At 33.6% G+C, this 27916-nt stretch overlaps 1 protein-coding gene across 1 annotated transcript; it reads right to left on the minus strand.

The window, feature by feature from the left end:
• Positions 1–1334: 1334 nt before the first annotated feature.
• Positions 1335–27693, minus strand: LOC113043005 (neuronal acetylcholine receptor subunit alpha-7). The gene is made up of 10 exons (XM_026202087.1): positions 27447–27693; positions 24135–24274; positions 21855–21899; positions 18308–18417; positions 16059–16138; positions 13166–13333; positions 10312–10506; positions 8307–8393; positions 6753–6862; positions 1335–2196 (listed from the first exon to the last, which is right to left on the minus strand). Exons 1-10 carry the CDS (start codon positions 27505–27507, stop codon positions 1618–1620), a joined length of 1575 nt encoding a protein of 524 aa, XP_026057872.1. The 5' UTR covers positions 27508–27693; the 3' UTR covers positions 1335–1617.
• Between the last annotated feature and the right edge of the window lie 223 nt (positions 27694–27916).

Below are 27916 nucleotides of genomic sequence, written 5' to 3' on the forward strand. Positions count from 1 at the left end.
CTGTCAGGCCTGAAAAACAAGCACAACATGATGCTTCGGGGTCTAAAACACTTTTAATTCGAAGAATGAGAAAGTTGATTATTACATCGTCAATACAATTTGTAATGAAAAAGCTGAATTGATTTAGAAAATAATTCCAAATAGGAGCATTTTCAGGCGATTGGACCCCACAGAACTCAACGAAAACTTAATTTCAACATAGTCTTGAGGACTCTACTTGAGAACGTACTACACAGGGAAACAACGTACAACACACATCACAATTAAAACCTGTATTGCAGCTTATTATGAGTTATTAACTCTCAAAGATCTACAGGTTTAATGACCATCTCTTACTGAATCATTATATTCATTCATTGAGTCCTGTCAGTTGATTTACACATTAAACACCACATGGTTAACATACTTAGGGCTGAGTAATATACAGTAGCTAACAAAATACCTGCTTTTGCTCTAAAATATGATAAAAAGGTTTCTTTTGTCAATCAGTAGAGCCATCATTTCACATGAAGCAGGTTCAAAATAAATCTAGAATTAAAGGAACAATGACATGTAATGATTTGAATAAATATGCACGCTATTTTAGTCTTATTTATATTCCACTTATATATATATGTGTGTGTGTGTGTATATATATATATATATATATATATTATTCTTTGATTTCAATTTAATTTCCTTTGTTCCATTTTTATCAAATTTTTGGTTAGTGTTAAACGCATTTTGAAATTGTTTTATTATTTTTTTTATTATAATAATAATTATAATAATTTTTATTTATTTATATTTATATTTAATTTATTATATTTTAGTTGCAATTATATTAAGTGGCTAATTTTTTATTTTTGTTAAGTATGAATTTTTATTTATTTTATTTGTTTTTAATAGTTTTAATTTTAGTTAAGGATAATAATGACATATACTATATACTATGTACTATATTATAAATATTAAACAGCAATATGTAGAAATTGCAGTAGCCTGCATTTTCAGTTTTTTTTTTTTTACTTCAAACTTACACGTTTAATTTGAATTATTGCCACTTCTTTATAACTATTTGTGAAATTTAATGACAATCTCCATGTGAAAATTGTTTCAAAGTAGGGCTGCAAAACAATTAATCGCAATTAATGTGTTCTGTGTGTATATATATATATATATATATATATATATATATATATATATATATATATATATATATATATATTTATTTATTATGTATATATAAATATAGACACTGTACAAAATGTATTTGTGTATATATATATATATATATATATATATATATATATATATATATATAATTTGTATTATATAATAAATACACAGTGCGCACATATATGATCGTGATTAATCTTTTTGCAGCTGAGGTAAATAAATGTTTTCAGTGTAGTAAAACATCTTTAAATGCTATAGCAAATAACGAACAAGAAAAATTGTGAAGAATAAATAGTAAATTAAAAATTTAAAATCATGTTGCTTGCTTTCGATATATATCGCTCAGCTCTAGTTAGCATGTTTTATTAGCGCACTCCAAGACTAGAATCTCAGTTGCGGCTGAGCGACATAAAAACAACAACAACAAAACAAAAAAAAAACAGCGAAGTCCGTCAAGCATCAAGTGAAGAAATCTTTCGAAATGGCTTCTACGAAATTTGGTGCCGACATCAGGATCCCGATGGTGCAGAGGATGGTGAAAATGGAGAACGCCATTAAACACAAGCGGTCGATCACCGCCGCCGCGAACTTCCACTCGTTACACACGGTCTCGTCCTCGTCCTGGTTGCGAAATCTTTTAGCGATATATCGCACCTCCTCCAGAATTTTTGCCAGTTCCAGTTCCAAAGCCCCGCCCACAATGCCACTGTTGACCCGCCCCCCGATCCCGGCCCCGCCCCCGAGTGAGGGCATGGTGGCCCCCGGCAGCAGCACGTCTTCTTCGGCGGAGGCCATGATTCGACCGCAGAGGACACTGTGCGACTCGTGGGAAGATGCGTAGTGGACTCCCTCCATGCCTCTGAAGCCGATGTACAGCATGTTACTGGGCTGCAGCGCCCCCTGGCTGACGGAGAGCTCCACGCTGGACACGCTCCCGCGCCGAAGGGGTTTGTTGTGGCAGGCCAGTCGAATGCGCTCCTCTCCGGGCCGGCGCATGCGCAGGAACCAGGCGCACCAGTTCAGAAGCAGAACACGGGTCTAGACGACAAAACACAACAATACAGTGCGCCAACAGAGCATTTTCACACTTAATCCACATTTCAAAATTTATTATGTATGAAATAAAAATAACTCACAAAAAAAAAAAAAAATGCTTCGGAAACGCTTTTTGTATCTAAAATCAAAAATACACACAGGATTCAAAAATATAAATATATTATTCATGTGATAAAATCAAAATACTCATTACCATTAAAAATTAAAAGTATTTGAAAACCTAATCCACAGTTACAGATATATTAATTATAAAATAAAAAAAAAAAAACATAAAAAATTAATTCTGTGGAAATATAAAACTTTTGTAACTAAAATTATTAATACATTATATACTACATAATTAAATGTATTATTGTAATAAAAAAATAGACACTCATTATCATTCAAATGAAAACAAAGAAATAAATAAATTACGTTTAAAAATAAATAAATGAATGAACAAATAAATAAATGCTTTGATAATGTAAAAAAAACAACAACCAGAATTAAAAATGTAATACATTATTTATGTAAAAAAAACTTAATTGTCATTATTAAAAATTAAAACAAACAAACAAACAAACAAATTGTTGCTTGCTTTGGTAATTTAAAGCTTTTGTATAAAAATTATAATAGAAAACAGAATTAAAAATATAAATATATATTATTAATGTAATAACAACCAAAATAGTCATCATTAAAAATGAAAACTAATAAGGAAATGACATTTAAACTAAATAAATTAATAAACGCATGAATCAGCAAATAACCTAAGCACGCTTAAAAGACTACTGTACATTATTTCATGATTAGTTGACCTGAAAAAAAAAACAAATGCATAGGAAATGTGTAGCTTCTGCAGCAAAAATTTAAATCACATATTAATAATATGAATATAATAAAAATAAAATAATAAATAAAAAGCTAAATAAAAATAAAAATAAACCCATTCATGCAAAAACTACAAAGACTATTGTATGTAATGATTAGTGAGTCTGAACTTAGACCTAAATACCTCGTATGTGTAAACATATTAAATTAAATTAATGCATTTAGCAGACGCTTTTATCCAAAGATATTTACAGTGCATTCAGGCTATCAATTTTTACCTATCATGTGTTCCCGGGGAATCAAACCCACAACCTTTTGCTACATAGCGCAATGCGATACCAATTGAGCTATAGCAGGGGGGGATCTAGAAAAATATTGATGGGGTGGCGAGAAGGGGGCCGGAATTTTTGAGGGGTGGCAACATATGGCAGACGTATATATACTGAATTTAGTCACAGTTATCACAGTTTGATGATAAATATATGTGCACACTACAAAAGGACACAGACTATCATTTACAAACTTAATCTCATGCAATCAATGTCTTGCATTTGAAACAGTTCATATAAGGAATAAGTGACCATACCCCATAAGCCCCTCACACTCACTAATGCATACAGTGTGCATCCACATGTAATTAAGAGCATTATAAAAGGTTCAGTGTTATCAATATGTCAATTTATTATAAGAAACACAAGACTTTAACAGCCAATGACATTTCCAGCTGGGGAGACTCAACTGATTTTCTACTGTTTGGTGTTAATCATCATCTAACTCAACCAGTCAAGAGCTACATTTAACCTTAGATGTTATATGAATATGGTCCCTGAAGCATAGGTTTTATTAGCTGACAATAATAATAAATAAATAAGCATTATAGGCACAAATACAAATGTACTTTTAGAAATTGTTTTTGAAAAATATGGTGTTATTGTTTTGGCAAGCTTAAATTAAAACTTTTATGAAAACTTGTGTGATATTCCTTTAAAATAATGTTTTAGTATATCTTTTTTTAAGTATATGTTACTAAGCAATTTCTTACATAATTTCCGAAATTTTATTTTGACAGGTTGTCATAAAGACATTGGCGTTTCTGTCAGTCTGTGTATACGATACGAATGAATGATGATAGTTTTATAAAATGAAATGGTGAAATTCTCTCATAGCGCTGTGCACATGTGTAGCATACATCATGCATCAATATAGTGAAGAGCTGAACTCCACGCGTGCTTCAGTGTGTGTGTGTGTGTGTGTGTGTGTGTGTGTGTGTGTGTGTGGTAGAGCACACATTCCCAGAGACGTGTATAACAACAGCTTCAGGGCCGCTGCTGGACAGATGTGTGTCCTGAGCAGGACTGTATTGTTGTGCCTGCCTTCCTCAAATATGATGATGGAAAAACACCTACCATAGGGGTGAAAAAAGAACTTTAATAAAAAAAAAAACTAAATGAATAAATTGTATTATTTACAATTTACAATTACCTGTGGCTATAACTTTATTATGACCCTAATATATTTTATAGTCTCAAGCATTCAGAAATCATGCAAAAGGAAACTAAGCAGTTTTTCTATTATTAAACCAAGGTTTATTTTTATTTATTTTTTTACTTTTAGTTTTCTTTTTTTTCCTGCTGGATTGGATTCATCCATCAATTATGAACGTTCAGCCGCAAACTTGAGGTGCGAGCGGTCGCGAGCGGATGGGAGAATGGAGGAAGTTATTTATTTATTTATTTATTTTTTTTTGGAGCAACTGGGATGGTGCCCCCTCTGGGAGTTGGTGCCTTAGGCAGATTGAGTCAGTTTGGGAGTTCGGAGCGGGATCGCGAATCATTTGAGTCAGTTCGCGAGTTCAAAGCGGGTTCGCGAATCATTTGAATCAGTTCGGGAGTTCATAGCGGGATCGCGAATCATTTGAATCAGTTCGGGAGTTCATAGCGGGATCGCGAATCATTTGAATCAGTTCGGGAGTTCATAGCGGGATCGCGAATCATTTGAATCAGTTCGGGAGTTCATAGCGGGATCGCGAATCATTTGAGTCAGTTCGGGAGTTCAAAGCGGGTTCGCGAATCATTTGAATCAGTTACGGGGATCGCGAATCATTTGAGTCAGTTTGAGAGTTCGGAGCGGGATCGCGAATCATTTGAGTCAGTTTGGGGATCGCAAATCATTTGAATCAGTTCGGGAGTTCGGAGCAGGTTCGCGAGTCATTTGAGACAGTTTGGGAGTTCAAAGCAGTTTCGCGAATCATTTGAGTCAGATTGGGGATCGCAAATCATTTGAATCAGTTCGGGAGTCCGGAGCGGGATCACTAAAGATTCGCGCTTGTAAATTTTCAAATTGGCCATAACCTTTAATTCGTTGCTGCCAACTGGGGTGGCAGCAGGGGTGGCAACTGGCAAGGCTTTCTTTTACCCTATGCCACCCCGGTAGATCCGCCCCTGAACTACAGGAACACTATCTAGCAATAAATAACATAAAATTAATAACATATCTGGCAATAAAGCTCATTCTGATATAAAGACTACTGTATTGTATGATTAGTTAGTTCTCACTCAGTGCTGAGCACTTAACAAGCACTTAATGATGTATTTGCATAACTCAGTGAAGAGTCAATAGGGCTGAATCAATGCCGGCTCATCATAATGCTGTTGGCTTTCCGCAGGGGTTCGTTGCTTCCTCCTAATTGGTGCTGGGATATTTATTGTAATTCTAGACAACAAAAGCATGAAACGTCTTTTTCAAGCAAAAATGAGAATTAATATTTCATGTTGGCTGTGTTAAGCTTGTGCCTAGAAGACAAATGTGTTGTTTGGACAAGGTTTGTTTGAAAACAGCACAAGTGGCTTGTCTCATGCATTTAGTGTAAAGCTGTTGTCCACAGCTGACTCTGATTCACATCACGCGCCGAGAGACGCTCGCAAAGAAACACTGACCTTCAGCACTTTACTGACAAACCACAGAGAGTCAGGGACCTACCGTTTACCTTATATCTGAATACCAGTTAAATAAAGATAAAACAAACTGAAAAATGCACTGGTAATGTAAATATTTTCGGCGAAAGTATAAAATGCACACACCATTAAAAATAAATTTATAATGTATGAAATAAAAGCAAAATGTGATAAATAAATAAAACTTGTTAATAATATATGAAATAAAATAATGAAATACTCAATAAATAAAACAATGAAACAATCGGACAATCAAATAAATGCATGTGTTGGTCACAAAAACAAATAAAAATAGTATGTATGAAATAAAACCAAAATGTGATAAAAAAAATAACAAATGTTGATAACAAATGTTGTAAATACATAAACAATCAAGCTTTGGTAATGCTTGTGAAAAAAATAAATAAAATATACACACAATTAAAAATGCATTAATAATGTATGAGAAAAGAAAAATGTCATTAAAGATGGATGGATGGATAGATAGAAAGATGGATAGACTGATAGATGGATAGATGGATAGAGGAATGGATGGATGGATGGATAAATAGATAGATAGATTATGCAGCATAACAAAATACTAAATAAAATGCCAAACAAACAAACAAACATATTTTTAAAATACAAAAATTAAACAATGAATCACTAAACATTAAAACAAAAAATACTTGGTATAATTGGTAAAAAATAAACAAATAGATAAAAGCTCTATATGCATGGCTTGGTGATGTCATGATAAAGCTTGTCCCGGATGGAGATGTGTGTGTTTCTCACCCATCGGGGCATCTTTCCTCCGTCTGGATCATGATAGTGATACTGTAACACCAGGACTGTAGCGATGACCGACAGACCCACAATCACCATAGTGGTGGCGAAATACTGCGCTGAAACACACACACACACACACACACACACACACACATGTATCTCCTGAAAGGGCTTCTTTACTCAAACTGAATCTACAGACATCTCTGCGTGTAGATGCAGTATTGTGTTATGAACAGTTACTGTAGCATTACAAACCGCCAGGCTTCAGTAAACACAATCTAATAAGAGCCTGAATCACCCGAGCTGTTCGCACATCCTGCACTGACACAAACACACTACATAAATAAAGTCATTTATCATTAGCTGGATATCATGTATAGGATTTTACATTTTCTATATAAAAATACACATTTAATAGAAAATTATATTTACTATTTACTAGTGCTGCCAAATGATTAATTGCGATGTTGATGTTTACTTTATGCATTTAGCAATCAAATATCCAAATTCAAGACTGAATGAAGTTTACATTTCTTTTTAATGAGTTTGGTTTCATTATTTTATGACATTAAATGTTAAATAAACACAAAATTTTATTAAAATTAAATGTAATAAAAATTATATAAAATTATAAAATATACATGGAATAAATTCCTGTTTGATTTGATTTACTATTTATTTTATTTAGTTTGCAATTTTAGCTTTTATCATTTACATTGCATTTACATTTATGCATTTAGCAGATGCTTTTGTCCAAAGTGATTTATAGAGCAGAATTCATACTCACAACTGCTCTGAATAGTTTAAAACTTAATTAGTTTGATGTCATTATTTTACATAGCAATAAACATAAATAAATACAAAAAATTTATTAAATGCAATTAAAATAATATAAAATATATTTGAATTGGACTATAAAGTAAAATAAATAAAATAAAGAGAAAATACAGAGTAATTAGTGACTTAGATGTAGAATAAATTAAGCTGTCACCAAATAACAGTAACCATTATTTACTGTATTTAAAATTAGGCACTTTTCATGTAGTGTTTATTTCAAATAAATGCAAACAAATAAACAAAACTGGAATTTTAAATAAAAATTAAATATAGTAAAAATGTGTATAAATAAAGCAGTCAGTAAATAACATTTAATGCATTTAAAATCAATGTATTGTTAATTTTATGTTCGATATTTTATCTATCAGTTAACAGCAGGAACATTCAACTAAATACCTCCTTTTCTGAACCACTATTTAGATCGAAGTTATTAAACAGCAGCTCTCAATATGAAAGAGCTCTTTCCTCTGACATTATTGGATGGGTTTTCCTCTGTAATGGTCCGTTTGGGAAGCGGTTTCAGAGTGAGCGATCGCGCTCTTTCTAAGCGGCCCATTTCTGGATGATTCATAACCATGGATGTGATGAATGCAGTTTTCTGCAGCTCAGTTTTCAGGGTCTCTAAAGCAGCCGTCGTCATTTCTCTCCATCTGTGTCACTCATTCATCCGTTAAACCCTCTCATCAGTCCCGCCCCCACGCTGTGATTGACAGCTGCACTTACCAATCAGAGGCACTGAATCAGAGGTGGCAGGCATGATCTCGGCCACCAGCAGCATGAAGACGGTGAGCGACAGCAACACAGTGATTCCTGTCAGGGAACAACAAAATCAGCTTTAAATACATTACAATCTGAGCGGATGAGCCACTGTTTGGGACTGCAAATCAATTCAATGTGTCCCTGGACCACAAAATCAGTCATAAGGGTCAATTTTTTTAGATGAAGCTTAATAAATAAGATTTCCATTATAAAATGACAATATTTTGACCTTTAAAAATGTCTGAATTAAGTTCTACCAATGCATATTCCTAATCAAAATCATTCAGACTGTGTAAAACTGAGAGTTTTACTACATACACCATGGTTAAACTATACTTTTCACTTCTTTAGGATTAACAGAGCTAACTAACTTTGGTTAGTTTCCATATATTTTCCCAAATCAACTTTGAATAAAGAAAAGAGAGGTTTAGAGACAGATTTTGTTTGTGTTTGTGAATTTTCGCTAGTAGGAAAATAGCTATTACAAAATGAGAGAAGTGAATGAATCTTCCTTTAAAAGAGGGATAGAAACAAAAATTCACTTCAAACGTCTGAGTTATATTATCATGACATACATGTGTAATTTGGATTAACTTGATCTCTTCATATTTAATGAAAGAACTATAGTTTTTGATGGTTATGATTTTCAAGTGTGTAGAGTTTAGTAGAGACCAATATCCAGCCACTAAATTGTCCCTAGCTGTAATTTCCCCAACAATGCCAAAATCAAACCTACACCCTTGATTCGGGGGAATGATAAATCAGAGACGAAGCTTCTCACTCCAATAACTCACTTGTGTAACATCAGTCTCATCAAATAATATCCGTGATGCAGAGTCTGGAAACACACCGGGTCTTAATGAAGCCCAGAGATCAATACAGTGACCCCATCACACACTCATTAAGAAGGAAGTGTGTTTCCGGCTGTTTGTCATGTTCAGTGTTTGAGCTGTGATTTCAGACTGGATGAAATATCTGGAGTCTGTGTGTTTCTGTCTTGGTGCTTATTGATTCCAGAGCGTCTCTTAAAGCTCACCAATCTCTCAAATTACTGGATTGCATCCAAACACACATGCGCTTTTCCACTGCAAAACATTTACATTACCATGGTATTTTGTTTGTTTGTTTGTTTTTTGCATCATTCATATAAATAAACAATTCACTGACCAAACACACAACTCAGTGGTGCCCCTTGCATCTTGTTTAGTGAAACATTTTGTTAAATATAGCCGTTTGTCATTATATTTTGACTTAAATTAGTTGGAAATTCAGGATCCCACAATGCAATGTGCTGGATTGTGATTTCAAATAAGCTGGAAACAATGTCAAATGGGCTTTTAAATATATACGTATAGCATCATTTGAATGGATTGCCAAAAGTTAACACAAAATTAGAGTAGAAACCAAATTTCTTCATGCATCATTCACATGGTTTCACATGCTGTTTACAGTAGTATGCATTACTGAGTGTAGACTGTGGAGTATGCAACGCACTAGTATTTAATTCTGGATGGAGCCAATGATTTTTAAATGCTATAATGTGAAACAGAAAGTCGAGGGAAGCCACCCACACACACACACACACACACAGAAATGCGGAACTAAGACACCATGAAATTAAGGACACACACTGAGCATCTTGTATTGCAAAATCAGCTGCTCTTGTTTGGTGCATTCAAACCCATTTATCAGCGAGAGCAGACGTGAGTGAGATAACTGGGGTCTTTTTCTCAGGAGGAACATCTAAGAAGCTGGAAAACTTCAGCACAAGTCTACATTTGTGCTCCATGGAATCTTATTATTGTCTGGATGAAATGACGGAGATGCACTTTTAAAAATGAATCTTTTTTCTCAGCGATGCCATAGAAGAGCCATTTTTTCTAAGTTTGTAAACCTTGTAAGCCTTCCATGGATGCTAAAGGCTGTTCGTGGAACCAAAGTGCATTCAAACGTTTTGTGTGCGTCTCACCCAGCGATATCTTCTCTCCAGAATCAGCGGGCAGCAGAAACACCAGCAGCGCCAGAGTGGAGATCAGGACACATGGGATCAGCAGGTTGAGGCCGTAGTACAGCGTCCTTCTCCTCATGACCACAGTGAAGGTGACGTCAGGATACGGCTCCTTACAGCAGTCATAGAACTTCTCATTCCTCCTGCCTGGAACCTCTACACACACACACACACACACACACACATATGCATGCACAGACACACAGACACACACACGCACACACAAACATGAATGCACAGACACACACACAGATGCATTTTAAATTTAATGTCTGTTTAGTGTTTATTCTAAACAACAGAGTCAAATAGAACAAACACAACAAAAACAAACCACAAAATAAACAAAATCGAACAGAGCCAAATAAAATGGGAAAGAAACGGCAAAAAAGAATTACTATATAATCAAGTAGAATCAAACAGTCAAAAACAAGTGCATCAAAAAAAAGTAACAAATCAAACAATAGAATCAAATCAACAGATTAAAACAAAAGTGTGCAAAAACAACCGATTAAAACAAAAAACAACAACGAAACAGAATCAGAATAGAATTAAGTAGAATCAAACAGAATCAAAAACATCAGAATACAACAGAACAAACTAAATCAAATACAAAAAGAAAACAACAGAATTAAACACAACCGATTCAGGCTAAATTGAATCAAAGAGTCTATAACAACAGAATTGAAAAGAAGAACAAATGTGCTTAGAGTAAGGGACCGTGTTTTAATCAATTTAATTTTTGGCCTAATTTAAGGAAATACTGTGCTCATGAGGACATAAATCCTAATGCTCACTTATAATTCGCAAATCAGAATCAAATTCAGAATCAGTTGTTGTGTCGCCTATTTAATATTCATGAGCCAAGCCAAAGTGTAATAGCAATAGGTCACCAACTCCAATCTTCACGCATTTGCTTAATGAGGTCAGCTAATTATTTTTCTTTTAATTTAAGTAACTCTGAAATGAAACAGGCTCTCTACAGCTTCTGGTGGTGATTATCTGGACAAATTATGTTCTGGAAGACAGAAATGTCAGATCTGTATCAGGGGATCTTGTGAAATGCTGATTATTTACAAATGGATGATTTCACATGCAGTAATGAGGGATCGAGAGGGTTTAAAATCAGTGTGTGTGTGTGTGTGTGTGTGCTAATTTCATTAATTAATTGTAATAAAAAAAGATTAAATTATTAAAATTTAAAAAAAGTACAGAAATTAATTGAAAATGAACTTAAAATATTTAATATATGAATTTATAATTCAAGTTGCAATTTTATATTAATAAATTCTAATGTATTTGAATACAAATTCTAAATATAAATATATATATTAATTCATAAATAACCCAACTCAAAATTAATTTTAATATTTAATTTATTTTAATTCTAATTAACTCAACTCATCTCTTTTAGAGAAATGCAAAAACACTTGAACGAGCTGTGTTCAACCAAGTCTCTACATTTCACACACAGCAACCAATCTGGTTTCAGAAGTGGACATTCAACTGAGACGGCCTTGCTCTCAGTTGTTGAAGCTCTAAGACTGGCAAGAGCAGAATCCAAATCTTCAGCACTTATCCTGCTTGATCTTTCCTCTGCTTTTGACACGGTTAATCACCAGATCCTCCTATCAACGCTACTGGCGAAAGGCATCTCAGGAACCACACTTCAGTAGTTTGAGTCTTACCTATCGGATAGGTCCTTCAAAATATCTTGGAGAGGTGAGGTGTCACAACATCTAACTACTGGGGTGCCTCAGGGCTCAGTTCTTGGACCACTTCTCTTCTCTGTCTACATGGCATCATTAGGTTCTGTCATTCAGAAACATGGCTTTTCATACCACTGCTATGCTGATGACACTCAACTCTACCTCTCATTCCATCCTGATGATCCGACGGTACCTATTCGCATCTCAGCTTGTCTAACAGACATTTCTTGCTGGATGATGGACCATCACCTTCAACTCAACCTTGCCAAGACAGAACTGCTTGTGATTCCAGCAAACCCATCGTTCCATCACAATTTCACCATCAAGTTAGGCACATCAACCATAACTCCTTCAAAAACAGCTAGAAGCCTTGGAGTTATGTTTGATGATCAGCTGACTTTCTCAGACCACATTGCTAAAACTGTCCGATCCTACAGATTTGCTTTATTCAACATCAAGAAGATCAAGCCCTTTCTTTCAGAACATGCTGCACAACTCCTTTTTCAAGCTCTTGTTCTGTCAGGGCTGGACAATTGCAATGCTTTCTTGGCAGGCCTTCCAGCCAATTCTATCAAACCTTTACAATTAATCCAGAACGCGGAAGCAAAATTAATTTTTAATGAGCCGAAAAGAATAAACGTCAAACCTCTGTTTATCAATTTGCACTGGCTTCCAATAACTTATAAAATCTAACTAGCTTTCTAAACTTTTTGTATTCCATCTGTATTTCTTTCCACATTTGTAAGTCACTTTGGAGATATACATACATAAACATAATTACATAAAAAATGAAATTAAACAAATAAAATAAAAAGCTAAAATAATGACATAAATACACAAGAAAAATTAATAATTTCAAATCGTGAATAAAAAAAAGAAAATTAAAACGAATTCAAAACATTATTAAATACTGTAGTAGTAAATAAGTAATACTAAAATAACGCTGTTTTGGACATGGTACAATGGCACTACATTACTATGCACATATCATGGTACTAGCCTGGTATTTTTTTAGATGTTAGATTACCACAGAAATAACATGGTATATGATTATATAATTCATTCAGTACCACAGTATCATATATCACTGTACCATGTGTAAAACTTACCAACCAGGTCCCATTCCCCGTTAGCGATGTATCCGGTAATATCTGCCTCCATCATCTGCAGGTCCAGAGACCATCCACCATACGTCCACGAGCCGAACTTCAGATCGCACCGCTGAACATCAAACGGAAACCAGCGCACATCGATGTAGCAGGTGCTCTTAAAGATACCTTAACAACAGAAGCATTGTGGGAAGCATGCTGTATTAGTTTAGTCTCTGACGCTTTAAAAAATGGGTTATTTCATCACAAAGGATCACAAATAAACAAATTAAACACAACAGAATCAAACACAATAAAAACAAAAAATTTATCAAACACAAAAGAACAAAACAGAACAGAATAAAATAAAATATGACAGAATCAAATAAAATCTATCAAACAGAACCAAAAACAAACAAATAAAACAAAACAGAATCAAATAAAATCAAACAGAATAGAATAAAAAACAAACAAAGAAAATTCAACAGAATAAAAAAGGATAAAAAAAACAAATGAATCAAACAGAGCAGAATCAAACACAATAGAATCAAATAGAATCTATCGAACAGAACAGAATAAAAAAAAATAAAACACAACAGAATCAAAAACAAATAAACAAACAAAACAGAATCAAATAAAATCAAACAGAACAGAATCAAAAACAAAAAAAGTAGAATCAAACACAACCACAACAGAATCAAAAACAAACAAAACAAACAATACAGAATAAAATAAAATCAAACAGAACAGAATTAAAAACAAAAACAGTAGAATCAAACAGAACCACAACAGAATCAAAAACAAACAAAACAGAATCAAACAGAATCAACCACATCAAAAATGTAAAACAAACACAACAGAATCAAAAGCCAACAAATCAAAAACAACATAATTACAAATAAACGCATTAAACACAATAGAATCAAACAGAATCAAACAGAACAAAATAATAAACAAACAAATCAAACACAACAGATTCAGACAGAATCAAAAACTAATTCATGAAGAAAGAATCAAACATAACACGATTTTCTTGACACTTTAACATCCTGAAACCAGTAAAAATGGCAGAAGATATTAAGAGTGTGGTTTAGTTTAGTTTCAATTGAATACTTTGATTATATGCTATTACAAAAAAGAGCTGAATATCCTTCTAGTGATGCATGATATTAGATATTTTTCGATATCTGATACGCTGATATTTTTCAAATAATTTTGGCCGATACCGATATATATATTTCCCTTTATTTTAAAACAACACTAAGTCTCTCCTGTGCTTAAAATAAAAACAAATTATTCTTCTTTTCGGTGAGTTAGCAGAAGTAATAAATAATCATTATAAAGTTATTTTTTTCCAATGAGAGTACACTGACAGCATTGAAAACAAATGTAATAAATCTCAGCGTTTTTTTTTTTTTTTTTTTTTCTCAGATAGATGTCACCGATAACTTAAAATTGTATTTATGGACTTATCATTAATAGATGATATAAATTAAAAGAACTGTACAAGTTCTAAACCTCTTTTACAGCACCTTGTATTTAAGATTTAGAAAAATATAAATGACTTATTAATGAATAAATCTGAATATTTTAAATGTTTTAATTTACAACGGTGAAGAATGACCACACTGGATAGCGTTCTGATAATATCCTGCATCCCTAAATAATTCCCCATCGACTGAACTACAGGAAAGTCCCTCTCAACACAAACTTCTGTGAATCCAATTTGTTCAGAGTCTGAAGTGGTTCCACTCAGTTTCCATCCCCATCCCATAATAAAGCCTCTGGACGGCTCCACACGGCCTCATGGGAAAAACAGATCGCTCACTGTCTCCTGCTGATTTACATAAATCCCATCATGCCTCTCCTTCTGAACTCTGAGCCCATTGTGTGTGAGCGTTTGTATTGATCCTGTCAGCGGACGGACGGACAGTAATTGAAACAGCAGAATAAGAGGTGGGAGTGTGTGTGTGTGTGTGTGTGTGTGTGTGTGTGTGTTTTCCAGGTGACAGGAGAGTCCAGGTCACCCTGAGCCGCACTAACTCAGGATTTACTTTGAGCCACAACTAAGATGATACAAAATAAATCAGGACAGGCTGGAGATGTGTGAGAACATTCATGTTTATAACCTTTAGACAGTTTAAGTGACTAGAAATGCTAAGACTTAAGCTAAAGTACTATTTAACCCATTACAGCTAAACAGAGTGTAATATAAAATTAAGCAAAATTGCATGCACAAATTACAATCATACTGTAAAACTACAATAGAATATATAATGATTTGCTTTTAGCACCTTCATGAAATTAATAAAAACTAAGTAAAATCACCTGATACACATTCATTATTCATGATTATTAGTAAAAAAAAACTTGCTGTGTTTATTTGTTTATTATTAATAAAGAATCGGCATTACCATCAATTTGTAATATATTTAAATGTATTAATAAAAATAGTATTATATTTAAAATTATACTTATACTACTACTACTAATTATTATTATTATTATTATTATTATTATTATATATAAAAAAACTTTACATTCTTGATAAATTTACAAAATTATCTCATGGGGGTCTATTGAAAAAATATAATGAATATGTGAAAAAAATTGCACACTGTAATATCACAGATTATATTATTTTAGAAATACTTTTTAAGTTAATAAACTGAATAAAAAAAAAAAACTAACAATACATCTAACTTGTAAAACCAAAAAGCTTATAAAATAAATGTTAACTTAATAAAAAGTTCAAGTTCAAGTCTGCTTTATTGTCAATTTCCAAAAAGGTGTATAAAAACTGAAAAATATATGAAATATAACTAATTCTAAATATAAATAAACACTATAAGAGAATTGCATGAATACATGAAGCCGTAATCCCATCTTAACAGGCAGACATGGTGTGTTTTACCTGGTGGCAGGTACTGACAGTATCCAGAGGAGTTGACCAGCACGTTTGTGTGAAATGTGGCGTCAAACCTCTCATCCGCACTGTTAGAAACAAAAGATGATCACTGTAGATGATCAGCAAACACACTTGACATTTCCAAACTTCTGACGGCCGTGTCGCAGTTTGGAACTGCACCTCCCTGCAACTTTAGTGGAGCAAACAGGTCTATAAAGCACGAGCGGTGCGTGTCTGGAGTCAGCGTGTAAATCAGGGATATTTAAGACGCCACAAAACTGCCGGAGATGACACAGTGAGTGACGACGAGACGTTCAGAGCGTCCAGGTCACAGCCCAGAGTCTCTGACACACAGAGAGATGATGAGAACTTCTGCAAGAAGAGACTGCAGTCACCAAAGAGGTGCATGCTGGGTAACTGCATCGCAAGCAGAAAAGGCTGTTATAATCAATGCTGTCTGATCATGAACTCTGTTCGTACATAACTCTGTAAACGGTTATAATATATAGAAACAGCTTTGACAGAATCAAACTAATAAAACTTATTGTGATGCATATTTTTCAGTCATACATTATTAAGATTATAATCAGATTCCTGCCCCAGGTTTATTCTATTAGGATTTGTATTAATATTTTGAATTCATTTTTATTTTCTATATCATCTGATTTGATTTATTTTTAATTTAGTAGTAATTTTGTTGTATTTTTGCCACTTTAATTATGCTATTTAAACTTCTTCTTCTTATTATTATTATTATTATTTTTCTGAGAATAAAAATTCCAAAAGTATCTCCTCCTAGGGCTTTTTTATTATTATTATTATATATATATATATTTTTTTTTTTTGCAGCCGGGCAGCTCAAGCATGTTGGGCACACAAGTACTGTGGCTCTTTTGCCCCGTGGCCAAGCCAACATCAAAGTTAGTTCACTAACTATTAATTCTAGTTATTATTATTATTATTTAAAAAATGTATTGTTTTTTTGTTTTTATTAACTTATTTCAGGATTAGCTATTTAAGCAGTTAAACTAAATGAAAATGAGAAATGTTTCCTTGACAGCTGAAAAAAAAGTAGTTTGTTTAAATAATCAAGGTTATTATAGTTAAGTACAACTAAAACCGTGAAACAAAAGTTGTAAATTGAAATTATAACAATAAAAAAATTATTTATTTTTTTTCAGCTACTTGCCAAGGCAACACTTCTTATGTAGTTTAACTTCAAGTACTAAATAATTAACAATAAAACTTAAAAAAAGAAATAAAATAATATATACATATTCCAAAATTAATAAAAACGATGATGCATAACAGACAAATATGCATCACATTATTACTTATTAGTTTGTGTTAAAATGGTGTAAAAGCATGGAAATTCATATGCAATTCAAATTCATACCGTTTATGAAATAATTACTGTTTTTGAGTGAACATGCAAGACTTATTTTATGCCATATGAGACTCTAGCCCATACGAGTCAAAAGAAGTAACAAAAAAAAAAAAAGCAGTAAAGTCATAATAAAGGTCCAGCAGGCAGTACAAACACGTGAAGGTCAAAATAAATGAGAAGTTTTGAGAATAAAAGCCACTGTGGAAAAAAACGACCAGCTAATTTGCTCTGTAATCTTTACTGAGGCTGAGAGAGAGAGAGAAATAACACTCTCACTCTTCACTGACTTCTCTTAAAGGAACAGTTCACCCACAGTTGAAATCCAATCCATTTTCCAAAGTTTTGGACTGAAGTGGTTTTAGCAGCTGTTTGGACTCTCATTCTGACGGCACCCATTCACATCTATTGGTGAGCAAGTGATGCAATGCTACATTTCTCCAAATCTGATGAAGAAACAAACTAATTTACATCTTTGGTTGCTTGAGAGTGCATATTCAGCAAATGTAAATTTTTTGGGTGAACTATTCCCTTATATCACTGTAATCAGTGCATCTAGCTTGAGTCTGATTAGCTGTTCCTCCTGCATGGGATGGGTATAAACAGAAACACAATCAATATTTACACATATTTGTTGACGCAAAATTAGCATTTCTTTGAGAGCAGGAGAAAAATGATCAGAAAATACCAACAATACCATTAAACACTGTACAAATGAATTTGAATCTCTCACTGGTGTTTCACATTAAGATTTAAAGAGTTTGCAAAATCTTTTTCTCAAATAATAAATGATCTGAGCTAAAGCAGAGACACTAAAGCATTAATGATGCTGTGATGCCTTGTGTCTGGGATCAGGCTTTGGTTTCTGTACCTGTTATACAGCAGGATGTCGGGCCTCCAGATGAGGGAGTCTGGGAACCGAACCGTGTTCACGCCGGGATAATCGCTCGTATTCCACTGCAGATAGTGGTCGCTCCAATACTGCGGCACAGAAACACATTCACCAGCTCAAGTCTGAATGAAGCTCACCAAACAATCACATTCTGGGTGCACTACTGCTTCAAAAAGCTATTTTCTACCTGTCTTACACTTCTTTCAGTGTTTTATTAATGGTTTAAATGTCAATTTTTACCACTGATTGTTTGCCTAAGTTATTCTGAATGTTTAGAAGATGATAAAATATCAATAAAAATGGGATAAAAATAATAATAAAAGGTAATCAAGAACCATTTTTGGCTTTTTTAGATGACTATATGGTTTAGTACACTCACATTACATGTTAAACACAAATTATTTTTTATTTTTATTTTTCAATCTCAGAAAATGAGATTACTAATATGTATCTTTAAGGCACTAATATGGACTTTTTGGGGTAAATAAGGTGCAAAAGTATGCATCTTAAAAAAGGCTCCACCCTAGTGAAAGCTTTTGTACCTTTTTTCTGACAGTTTTTTCTATATTAAAACCATGTGTGTCGTCATATTTAAATTTTTCAGGATTCTTTTTTTTGAAAAAGTTCTAAAAGAACAAAATTTATTTAAAATATTTTTTTAAAAAAATAATATTTTGCAACATTACACTGTAAATGTCTACTGTCTCTTGTGATCAGTTTAATGCATGCTTGCTGAATAAAAGTATTAATTTCTTTTAAACAACATTTGAATAGCATTGTGTGCATCACACCAGACGTCTCTGTGCTCTCTCTGTCTGCTGGTTTGAGCAGATATCGATGTGCTGGACTCGTGCCATTACACATATTGTTAATCGTAGCTCGTCTCATATTGGATTACAGTAGATGTGTATCTACAGCGGCTCCGTTCGGCCTTCTTTAATCATACATTAGCAAAATTAAAGTTCGCTATCAGAAATCATTACAGATAAGATGAAGGCCAGATGAGACGGAAAGATGAAAACTGAAAACTGAACATTGAGTAAATGTTACCAGAACTATCTTAATGTTCGGCTCTAGTTTCCATTAAACACAGAAATATACGTGGAAGCCTGTGTTCACCACTGAATAACAAATAAAACAATTCAATCTCAATCGTCTCTTCCGTTTTACTAGTTGTAGTTGAAATAAACATGAATGAACATCAGAAGGTATCTTGTTTCAACCATGGACAGATGTTAAAATATAAAGGTCAATACTGACCTTTATATTTTACTGTCAATCCAAAAAGTTTATATTTCACAATTATGAGTCCTCAGATACAAACTTTAAATTGCTATTTATTTCTCAGAATTGCTACTTTATAGCTCAGAACTTTTACTTTCTCATAATTGCAACTTTATTTCCCAGAATTGCAACTTTATTTTTCAAAATTGCGACTATTTCTCATAATTCCATCTTTATTTCTCAGAATTGCAACTGTAAATCTTAGAATTGCAACTTTTTTTTCTCAGAATTGCGACTATTTCTCAGAAATTTGACTATTTCTCAGAATTACTACTATTTCTCAGAATCGCGTCTTTATTTTTCAGAATTACATCTTTATTTCTCAGAATTACAACTATTTTTCAGAATTGGATCTTCATTTATCAGAATTGCGTATTTTTCAGAATTGCGAATATTTCTCAGAATTGATTCTTTATTTCTTAGATTTGCATCTTTATTTCTCAGAATTGCGACCATTTCTCAGGATCGCGTCTTTATTTCACAGAATTGCAACAATTTCTCAAAATTGCAACTTTATTTCTCAGAATTGTGGCAATTTATCAGAATTGTCTTTATTTCTCAGATTTGCATCTTAATTTCTCAGAATTGCGAATATTTCGCAGAATTGCAACTTTATTTCTCCGAATTGCAACTTTATTTCTCAGAATTGCAACAATTTCTGAGAATTGCAACTTTATTTCGCAGAATTGCGAATATTTCGCAGAACTGCAACCTAATTTACAAGAATTGCGTCTTTATTTCTCAGAATTGTGACAGTTTCTCAGAATTGGCTTTATTTCTCAGAAATTGTCTTTATTTCTCAGAATTGCTACTATTTCTCAAAATTACAAATGTAGTTTCATAGAATTGTGTCTATTTCTCAGAATCGCTTCTTTATTTCTCAGAATTGTGAGTTTTTCTATCATGAAATTCTATCAAAGAAGTTGTGAGACAAAAAGTTGCAATTACCTTTTTTTAAATGTATTGTTTACAGTGGCAGAAATGTCTTAATGACACGGTGATGAGACAATCAACATTTTTCAGTTTGCTAACTTAAAAACCCTTTAGAACTGTTCTTCATAGTTGTCTTGAGGTTCCCAGACTTTATTTTAGACTATACAGGTCACCTTCGATGCGGTAGATTGCGGATGACATTCGGCAGAGGGCGTTTGTTGGCTTCAAGTGTCAGCTGTTTTCCTCCAATCAGTCGCGCATGCACATCTTTAATTAGGCTGTTATCGGTGCTCTCTGCAGGAGAATAACAGGACGCCCTCGCTCTTCATGAAGATTAGAAAGCCGCTCACTCTGCAAACTCTCTGTAATCTCTCTCTGTCATTTCGGAGGTTATTTCATACCCTGAGCGATTCCTCAGAATAAACACACCTTTATAAATTCACCCTCGGCCTGAAATACTCTTTACTCATCATTTGCTCTTCTGTGTTGCCCAAAGATCCCCCAGTTTATTAATTAATAAAATTTTATTCATTTTGTTCGCTTTTTTCCTGTCTATATTTACAAATATTTTGGATATTACCAATATTATATATACACACACAGGGTTATATTATATAGATAATCATTATATATAATTTCATCAGAAGTGGGACAAATGTGTTGTTTTCTCCAGCTAAGCAGATCTGCAGATGTAGGAGGCTGGATTTACGTCTGAATGATCAGGAACAGAAATGCTAAAGCCGCGAGCTGAGGTTACGCAGAGCAAACCGGATTAAACGCCCCTGCGGTCTCAGAGAAAGCCAGATCCATTGGGTTACCTCCACATCTACTCAAAATAACTGCCTTTCTTTCCCATCATGCTTTCAGAGACAAAAGCCACTCCAGCTCTTCAGCGAGACACATGGCAGACGTGGATTATTTGATTAGACGTGATATTACAGCCTGGACAAATCACATTCATTAGTGGAGAGACTGATATCACATGATCCACCTAATCCAATAGGAACAGCCACACAGATGATGATGTAGAACAGGGTTAGAAGAGCGGGGTAAGATGTGTCACACCTAAAATCAATCAAACTCAGTGTAATTTTTGTCTTGCTGCTAAGTCCAACCAAGGATCCTCCTCCAAAAAGTTCTTGAGGCTATAAATGCATCATTCGTTCATGAAACGATCAGCTTGTGGTGCTACACTATTGAGTGTAATGTTGTGAAAGTTAGAGAATAATCTGATATATAACATGTGAATAAATCAGAAACTGCTGAGAGCAGGGTTTTACAGATGAGGATCACATGCTGTGTGTCTCACCAGCTGAAGCCAGATGTTGGTTGTCAGAACCTGGTTCTTCTCATCCTGAAAATGAAACACAGCAGAGATCAGACAGAAAGCGCTTGAGATCAACTCCAAATGTTGCTTCATTCTTTACGTCTCAAGAAGCGGATGCAATTCATGACTTACTGCTTGAGATCGAACGATAATAATAGAAAACACATTTTCTCTCTGACATTTTTTGGGAGGATTTCGGTGGGTTTTTAATTATTTTCTGTGATGTGATTTGAGCAGGCGTCGCATTAGGTGTATTTTTTGGGACAGAATAAATAAATAAATAAATATCCAAAATAAAAGTTTTTGTTTATATAATATGTATGTGTGTACTGTGTGATTTATAGAAAATATTTTACAATATATTATGAAAATATTTAAATGTATTTAAATGTGTTTAATATAATTTATATTAAGATAAATATATTAAATATATAAATGTAGAGTTTTTCTGAAATATATACATGCATGTGTGTGTATTTATATATACACAGTACACACACACACATATTATGTAAACAAATATTTTATTTTGAAAGTGATTAATCACGATTTATCGTTTGACAAAACTAATATATACAATTATTTAAACAAAATCATTTTGGGAATCATTTTGGATAAATGAGTATAAAATAGCTAATTTAAAAAAAAAAATTATATCAAGTGATACAAGTTCGAAGTTATATACTGTATGTAGCCAAAACTAGGAAGTGATAGAGAATGAGGTGATGCTTGTCTGTTTGTGAGGCGATGAAACACAGCTGTTGACCGCATGTGAGAACATCTGCAATCTCCAGCCATCACACACTCATCTAAACATCTGAACACACACACACACACACACACAGTACAGTACAGGGCAGTGTCTGCCAGCGGTTTAAAGCTGAACAAACCTGAGTCTGGCAGCAGATCTCATCATTATCATATTAGCGTTAGCTCTTTAAACACAGACATTAATGAGTCACTTCATAGAGTGCTGAGCAAACTCATTATGAACACGAGCGCTGGACTGTAATATCGGAGTCTGTCATGAGATCTACTTCATTTCTCTCATTAATATTCAGACACACACAAACACACACACACACACACACACACAGTTTCCTCAGCTGCACTCGTCTCTCTTCTACAATCTCACTGTTATTCTCATCTCTCATTTTCCTGTCAGTTCAGCTGCTGTGAAGGTCAGCGGACAATTACTTCAGTGGGTCTGTTTTTCAGTGTTATCTTAGTATTATTTATTTATTATTACAGCATTAATTCATATTTTCAGTTTAATTTATTTCTATATTTGCAGTTTTGATTTAATTTTAGTTTAAGGTTTAGTAATTTTGTTGTCTTTTTAAGTATTTTAAGTATTTTTTTTATTATAATATATATATATATATATATATATATATATATATATATATATATATATATATATATATATATATTTTTTTTTAATAAATACATTTTAAATCAATTATTAAATACAGAACACTAGAAAATTTCAGGTAATGAATTTTGAATTAATTTATTTAAAAATAATAAACACCAACATCGTAAAATTAACCTATTATATTGGTAACAATTTATTTTAATTAAAGGTTTCATTTAGTTTTATTTATAATTTGAATACTAGTTTTAGTAATGTTGGCACTTGAACAAAAACTTTATTTTTTTATTTAAATATTTATTTTAAGGTTTATTTTTATTTCAGGTTTTTTAATTCTAGTAGTTCAACTTAAACATGTTTTTTTTTTTTTTTTTTTTTTTACATTCGTTTAAGCTTATATTTTTCATACATTACTTATATTTTCTTTTCTTTCAGCTTTATTCCAATTTAAAGAAATAATTTTCAATAGCTTTTAATTAGCAATAACAACAATGGTCCAAAAATTGCCACCAAAAGACCATTTCTCTATTACTGCATGCCTGTTTTAAGACAGACAGAACTGTATGTTCATCATGATATCACAAATCAGTTTCATATATAATTGAATCTCATAATCACATTTAGTTTTTATATCGAATTAGAAGTACTTTGGACTTTCAGTCTGAAACAGATGCAGTAAGATTAACTTATTTTCTGCTGACATCATCAACGCCTAGAGGGCGGAGCAAAATTATATCAGCCAATAACATCATAGCACACTTTTGAACATCCAATCAAATTGTGTAAAACAAAGTCCCATTCTACATCACGATTTTTGATTCATTCACACATTTTTCAGGCTACACGTTAAATGTGAAGTGGATGTGTGTGTGTGTGTGTTTTCTCACCACGTCCATGATCTGCATCAGACTGAAGCTGAATTTAACGGTGAGCGAGTGCGAGTCGTTATAAACGGGTCGTTCCAGAGGATTGTAGTTTCTCATTAAGTCTTTGTACAGACGTCGCTGATGCTCCCCCTGCAGAGACACTGACACACACACACACACAGAATTAACTGAAAACTGCAGTGACCAAAAAACATTTGTTTTATTATTTAAACTTTTTTAACTTTCATATTTTTATGACATATATAAATACATAGGCCGACTGTACTTTATAAATTATATAAATTACTGAATTTAAGAACTGAAATGAAAGTTGATATAATATTTATAATAGTTATTTCTGTCATATGTAAATAAATATTTTGTGATATGTACATATTTTGCACAAAAAAAAATACTGCATATATGCTCATAAATGTACATGCCCCTTGCAGAATATTCAAAATGTTAATAATTTTAACAAAATGAGAGGTATCATGAAAATGGCATGTTATTGTTTATTATACTATACACTAATTCTCAGTTTTCAATTTCATAAAAGACTTTTTGCAAAACACAACACAGTTCTCTATGGAACACACAGAAATGTACAGCCCTAATATTAGATATTGGGATGTCAGTTTAAAACGTTAAATTAATTAGTTATGAAAAAAAACAACAAAAAAAAAACAATTACAATATTTTAACACACTGGCCATCATCATCTTATTTCATATAGCTGACTGTTGACAAATATGATGCAGGGCAACAACTCCACAAACACATTTATGCCCTAAAATTCAAGATAGTGGTGCAACAAAAAAATTCCCCTGTATTTTTTTTTTTTGACTCATATCATAAGATATCTCACGAGTACTGATTTGAGTCAGTTTGGCAGATCGGAGTGTGAATCATTTGAGTCAGTTCGGGAGTTCGGAGCGTGAATCATTTTAATCAGTTCGGGGGTTCGGAGCGGGTACGCGAATCATTCGAGTCTGTTTGGGGATCGCGAATCATTTGAGTCAGTTCGGGAGTTGAGAGCGTGAATCATTTGAATCAGTTCGGGAGTTGGGAGCGTGAATCATTTGAGTCAGTTCGGGAGTTCGGAGCGTGAATCATTTTAATCAGTTCGGGGGTTCGGAGCGGGTCCGCGAATCATTTGAGTCTGTTTGGGGATCGCGAATCATTTGAGTCAGTTCGGGAGTTGAGAGCGTGAATCATTTGAATTAGTTCGAGAGTTCGGAGAAGGATCGCGAATCATTTGAGTCAGTTCGGGAGTTGGGAGCGTGAATCATTTGAATTAGTTCGAGAGTTCGGAGAAGGATCGCGAATCATTTGAGTCAGTTCGGGAGTTGGGAGCGTGAATCATTTGAATTAGTTCGAGAGTTCGGAGCGGGATCGCGAATCATTTGAGTCAGTTCGGGAGTTGGGAGCGTGAATCATTTGAATTAGTTCGAGAGTTCGGAGAAGGATCGCGAATCATTTGAGTCAGTTCGGGATTTGGGAGCGTGAATTATTTGAATTAGTTTGAGAGTTCGGAGCGGGATCGCGAATCATTTGAGTCAGTTCGGGAGTTCGGAGCGGGTTCGCGAATCATTTGAATCAGTTCGAGAGTTCGTAGCGGGTTCGCGAATCATTTGACATATATATCATTGACATTATATGTATATATATATGTATATATATATATATATATATATATATATACACACATACACACACACACACAAATATAGCTATATATTTCTCGAAATTGATTCTGAATAATTCAGATTGCTTTCATTTATTTATTTCAAAATGTTTTGTGTTGTGTTGTCCATTGTTGATAGTTTTCATACTTAAGCTGTGAAAGGAATATTTTTAAGGACTCAACACAACAGCTTTTATGATGCAGAAGCCACTTTAGTTTTTGATTCTGAATATTATTCAGGTGTTTTGTTATTTATTTCAGAAATCTTTGTGATATACAATAAACAGTTTGTGCTGGTCTGACTTAATCAAAATAGTGTTTAAAAATTACTTTCTGTTTTACTCTGTGTTTGTATATAGACAATAACGCATAAAAGCGCATTAATGGGAACATTAAAGAAAGTTCTTTAAAAAAAGGAACTAAAAAGTAACTTTTAACAGTAATGCATTACTTTTTGGTGTAAGTAATCAACAAAGTAATTGAGTTACTTCTTGAATTAAGTAACTAGTAACTGTAACTAGTTACTATTTCTTAGTAACTAGCACGACATAATCATCAAAATTAAAAGAAATATTTCAAATATATCAGTCTGTGTGTAATGAATGAATATAATATACAAGTTTCCCTTTTTTTAATGGAATTGGTTAAATAATGACACTTTTGATGATATTCTAATATATACATATATTGAGTGTTTTTGTATAAAAACACTATGGTCTCCAAAAGTAATTGTGCAATTTGGTTTAACTCCCATATATGTTCATAAATTATTTTTAGATGGGCTATAATGAAGAAAAACATCCTGAAATTGTAAAATGAACTAAATTTGTAACAAGCCCACAGAAAGTGATGCTTGTCTTTAACACACAGCTGTTCAATCCAACTGCATTTCCATTCATCATCTGTGTTTAGGGTTGAAGGTTTGGTTAATTAGATCACTAGTTAATTTTAACTACTGCTGGTAAGCAAGCATCTATTGATCATACGAACATAAACCTCTACAAACAGTAATAACAGTATCATCCCAGAATCCTGAGCATTCGAAGGTCTTTGACTCGTTTGTTCACTGTACTCCAGACAGACAGTGAATCTCTCTCTATAATGAAGCTGTAATTGAGTCTGTATTCAGGAGAAGGTTCAATTACACCGACGGCTTCCCGAGGAGCCCATCTGACCCTGATCAGGATTCATACGCACAATCATCAATCCTTTCCTCCAGAGTGACCGTACGGTAATATTCAATCGGTCTGAAACGCTGGAGGATCCCAGTGACCTCAGATCTCGGTCAGCAGCACAGAACGACACCGTCACAACACACGCTTTGAGAGATCCATGGCATTTTACCGCAAAAGAAAGTTAAAGGACGCTTGAAAAGAGTTTCCTGCATCATTAGTTTCATAAGAATCACATCCATCTGTAGAATATCTGTCACAAGAAATATAACTCGCAAGTAAATCAATTATAAATTATTATTATATTTATATGCATGGGTTTATTATTATACAAGTATTTGTTATTTTATTTTAGCCTACTATCAAAGTGCCATGGTAAATCCTGTACACAACACACTAACACAGTAATAGAGCTGAGACAACAGAACAACAACACAATGTAGAAACACAGCAGACTCATGAATGAACGCGTACCGTGGAGGAGGAGAGCAGCGGTCAGCAGAGACAGAGACAGAGTCCGGTCCCGGGAGCCCATGACCGTCACACCGGCGCAGAATCACCGGAGAAACGGACGAACTCAGCGAGACGCGCCGCTCAACGAACGCGCAGTGACGCCGCCACGCGACGCTTCCAGAGCACGCGCGCACCAACCAATCCGGGGCACTGGAGTAAAACTAGTCCACTGTGAAATCAACAAGCCAAAAATACCTCATGTGGACACCCACGTAGAATTTACATTAACGTTATGCGCAATTAACGTTAAGTTTATTTATTTATTTACTCAACGTTTCTTTAAAATGTTGCAAAATAAAACACGTTGTTTATTTCGAGGTTTAAATTAAAAGAAGAAGAAAATCTGTGGCTGAAGGATTTTTTCTTATATATTTTGTAAAATACTATTTGTAATTACTTGATGTAATTTATAGTATATAAAAATAAATAAA

The sequence above is a fragment of the Carassius auratus genome, chromosome 25 (assembly GCF_003368295.1).
Source record: "Carassius auratus strain Wakin chromosome 25, ASM336829v1, whole genome shotgun sequence".
Lineage (NCBI taxonomy): Eukaryota > Metazoa > Chordata > Actinopteri > Cypriniformes > Cyprinidae > Carassius > Carassius auratus.

Excerpts from the sequence above, each read along its gene's own strand:
- LOC113043005 (XM_026202087.1), bottom strand. The coding sequence starts at position 27,507 with ATGGGCTCCCGGGACCGGACTCTGTCTCTGTCTCTGCTGACCGCTGCT. Across the intron at positions 10,507-13,165 it reads CGGGGAATGGGACCTGGTTG|AGGTTCCAGGCAGGAGGAAT; the intron begins GTAAGTTTTACA and ends GTGTGTGTGTAG. Across the intron at positions 2,197-6,752 it reads GAGGAAAGATGCCCCGATGG|ACCCGTGTTCTGCTTCTGAA; the intron begins GTGAGAAACACA and ends TTTGTCGTCTAG.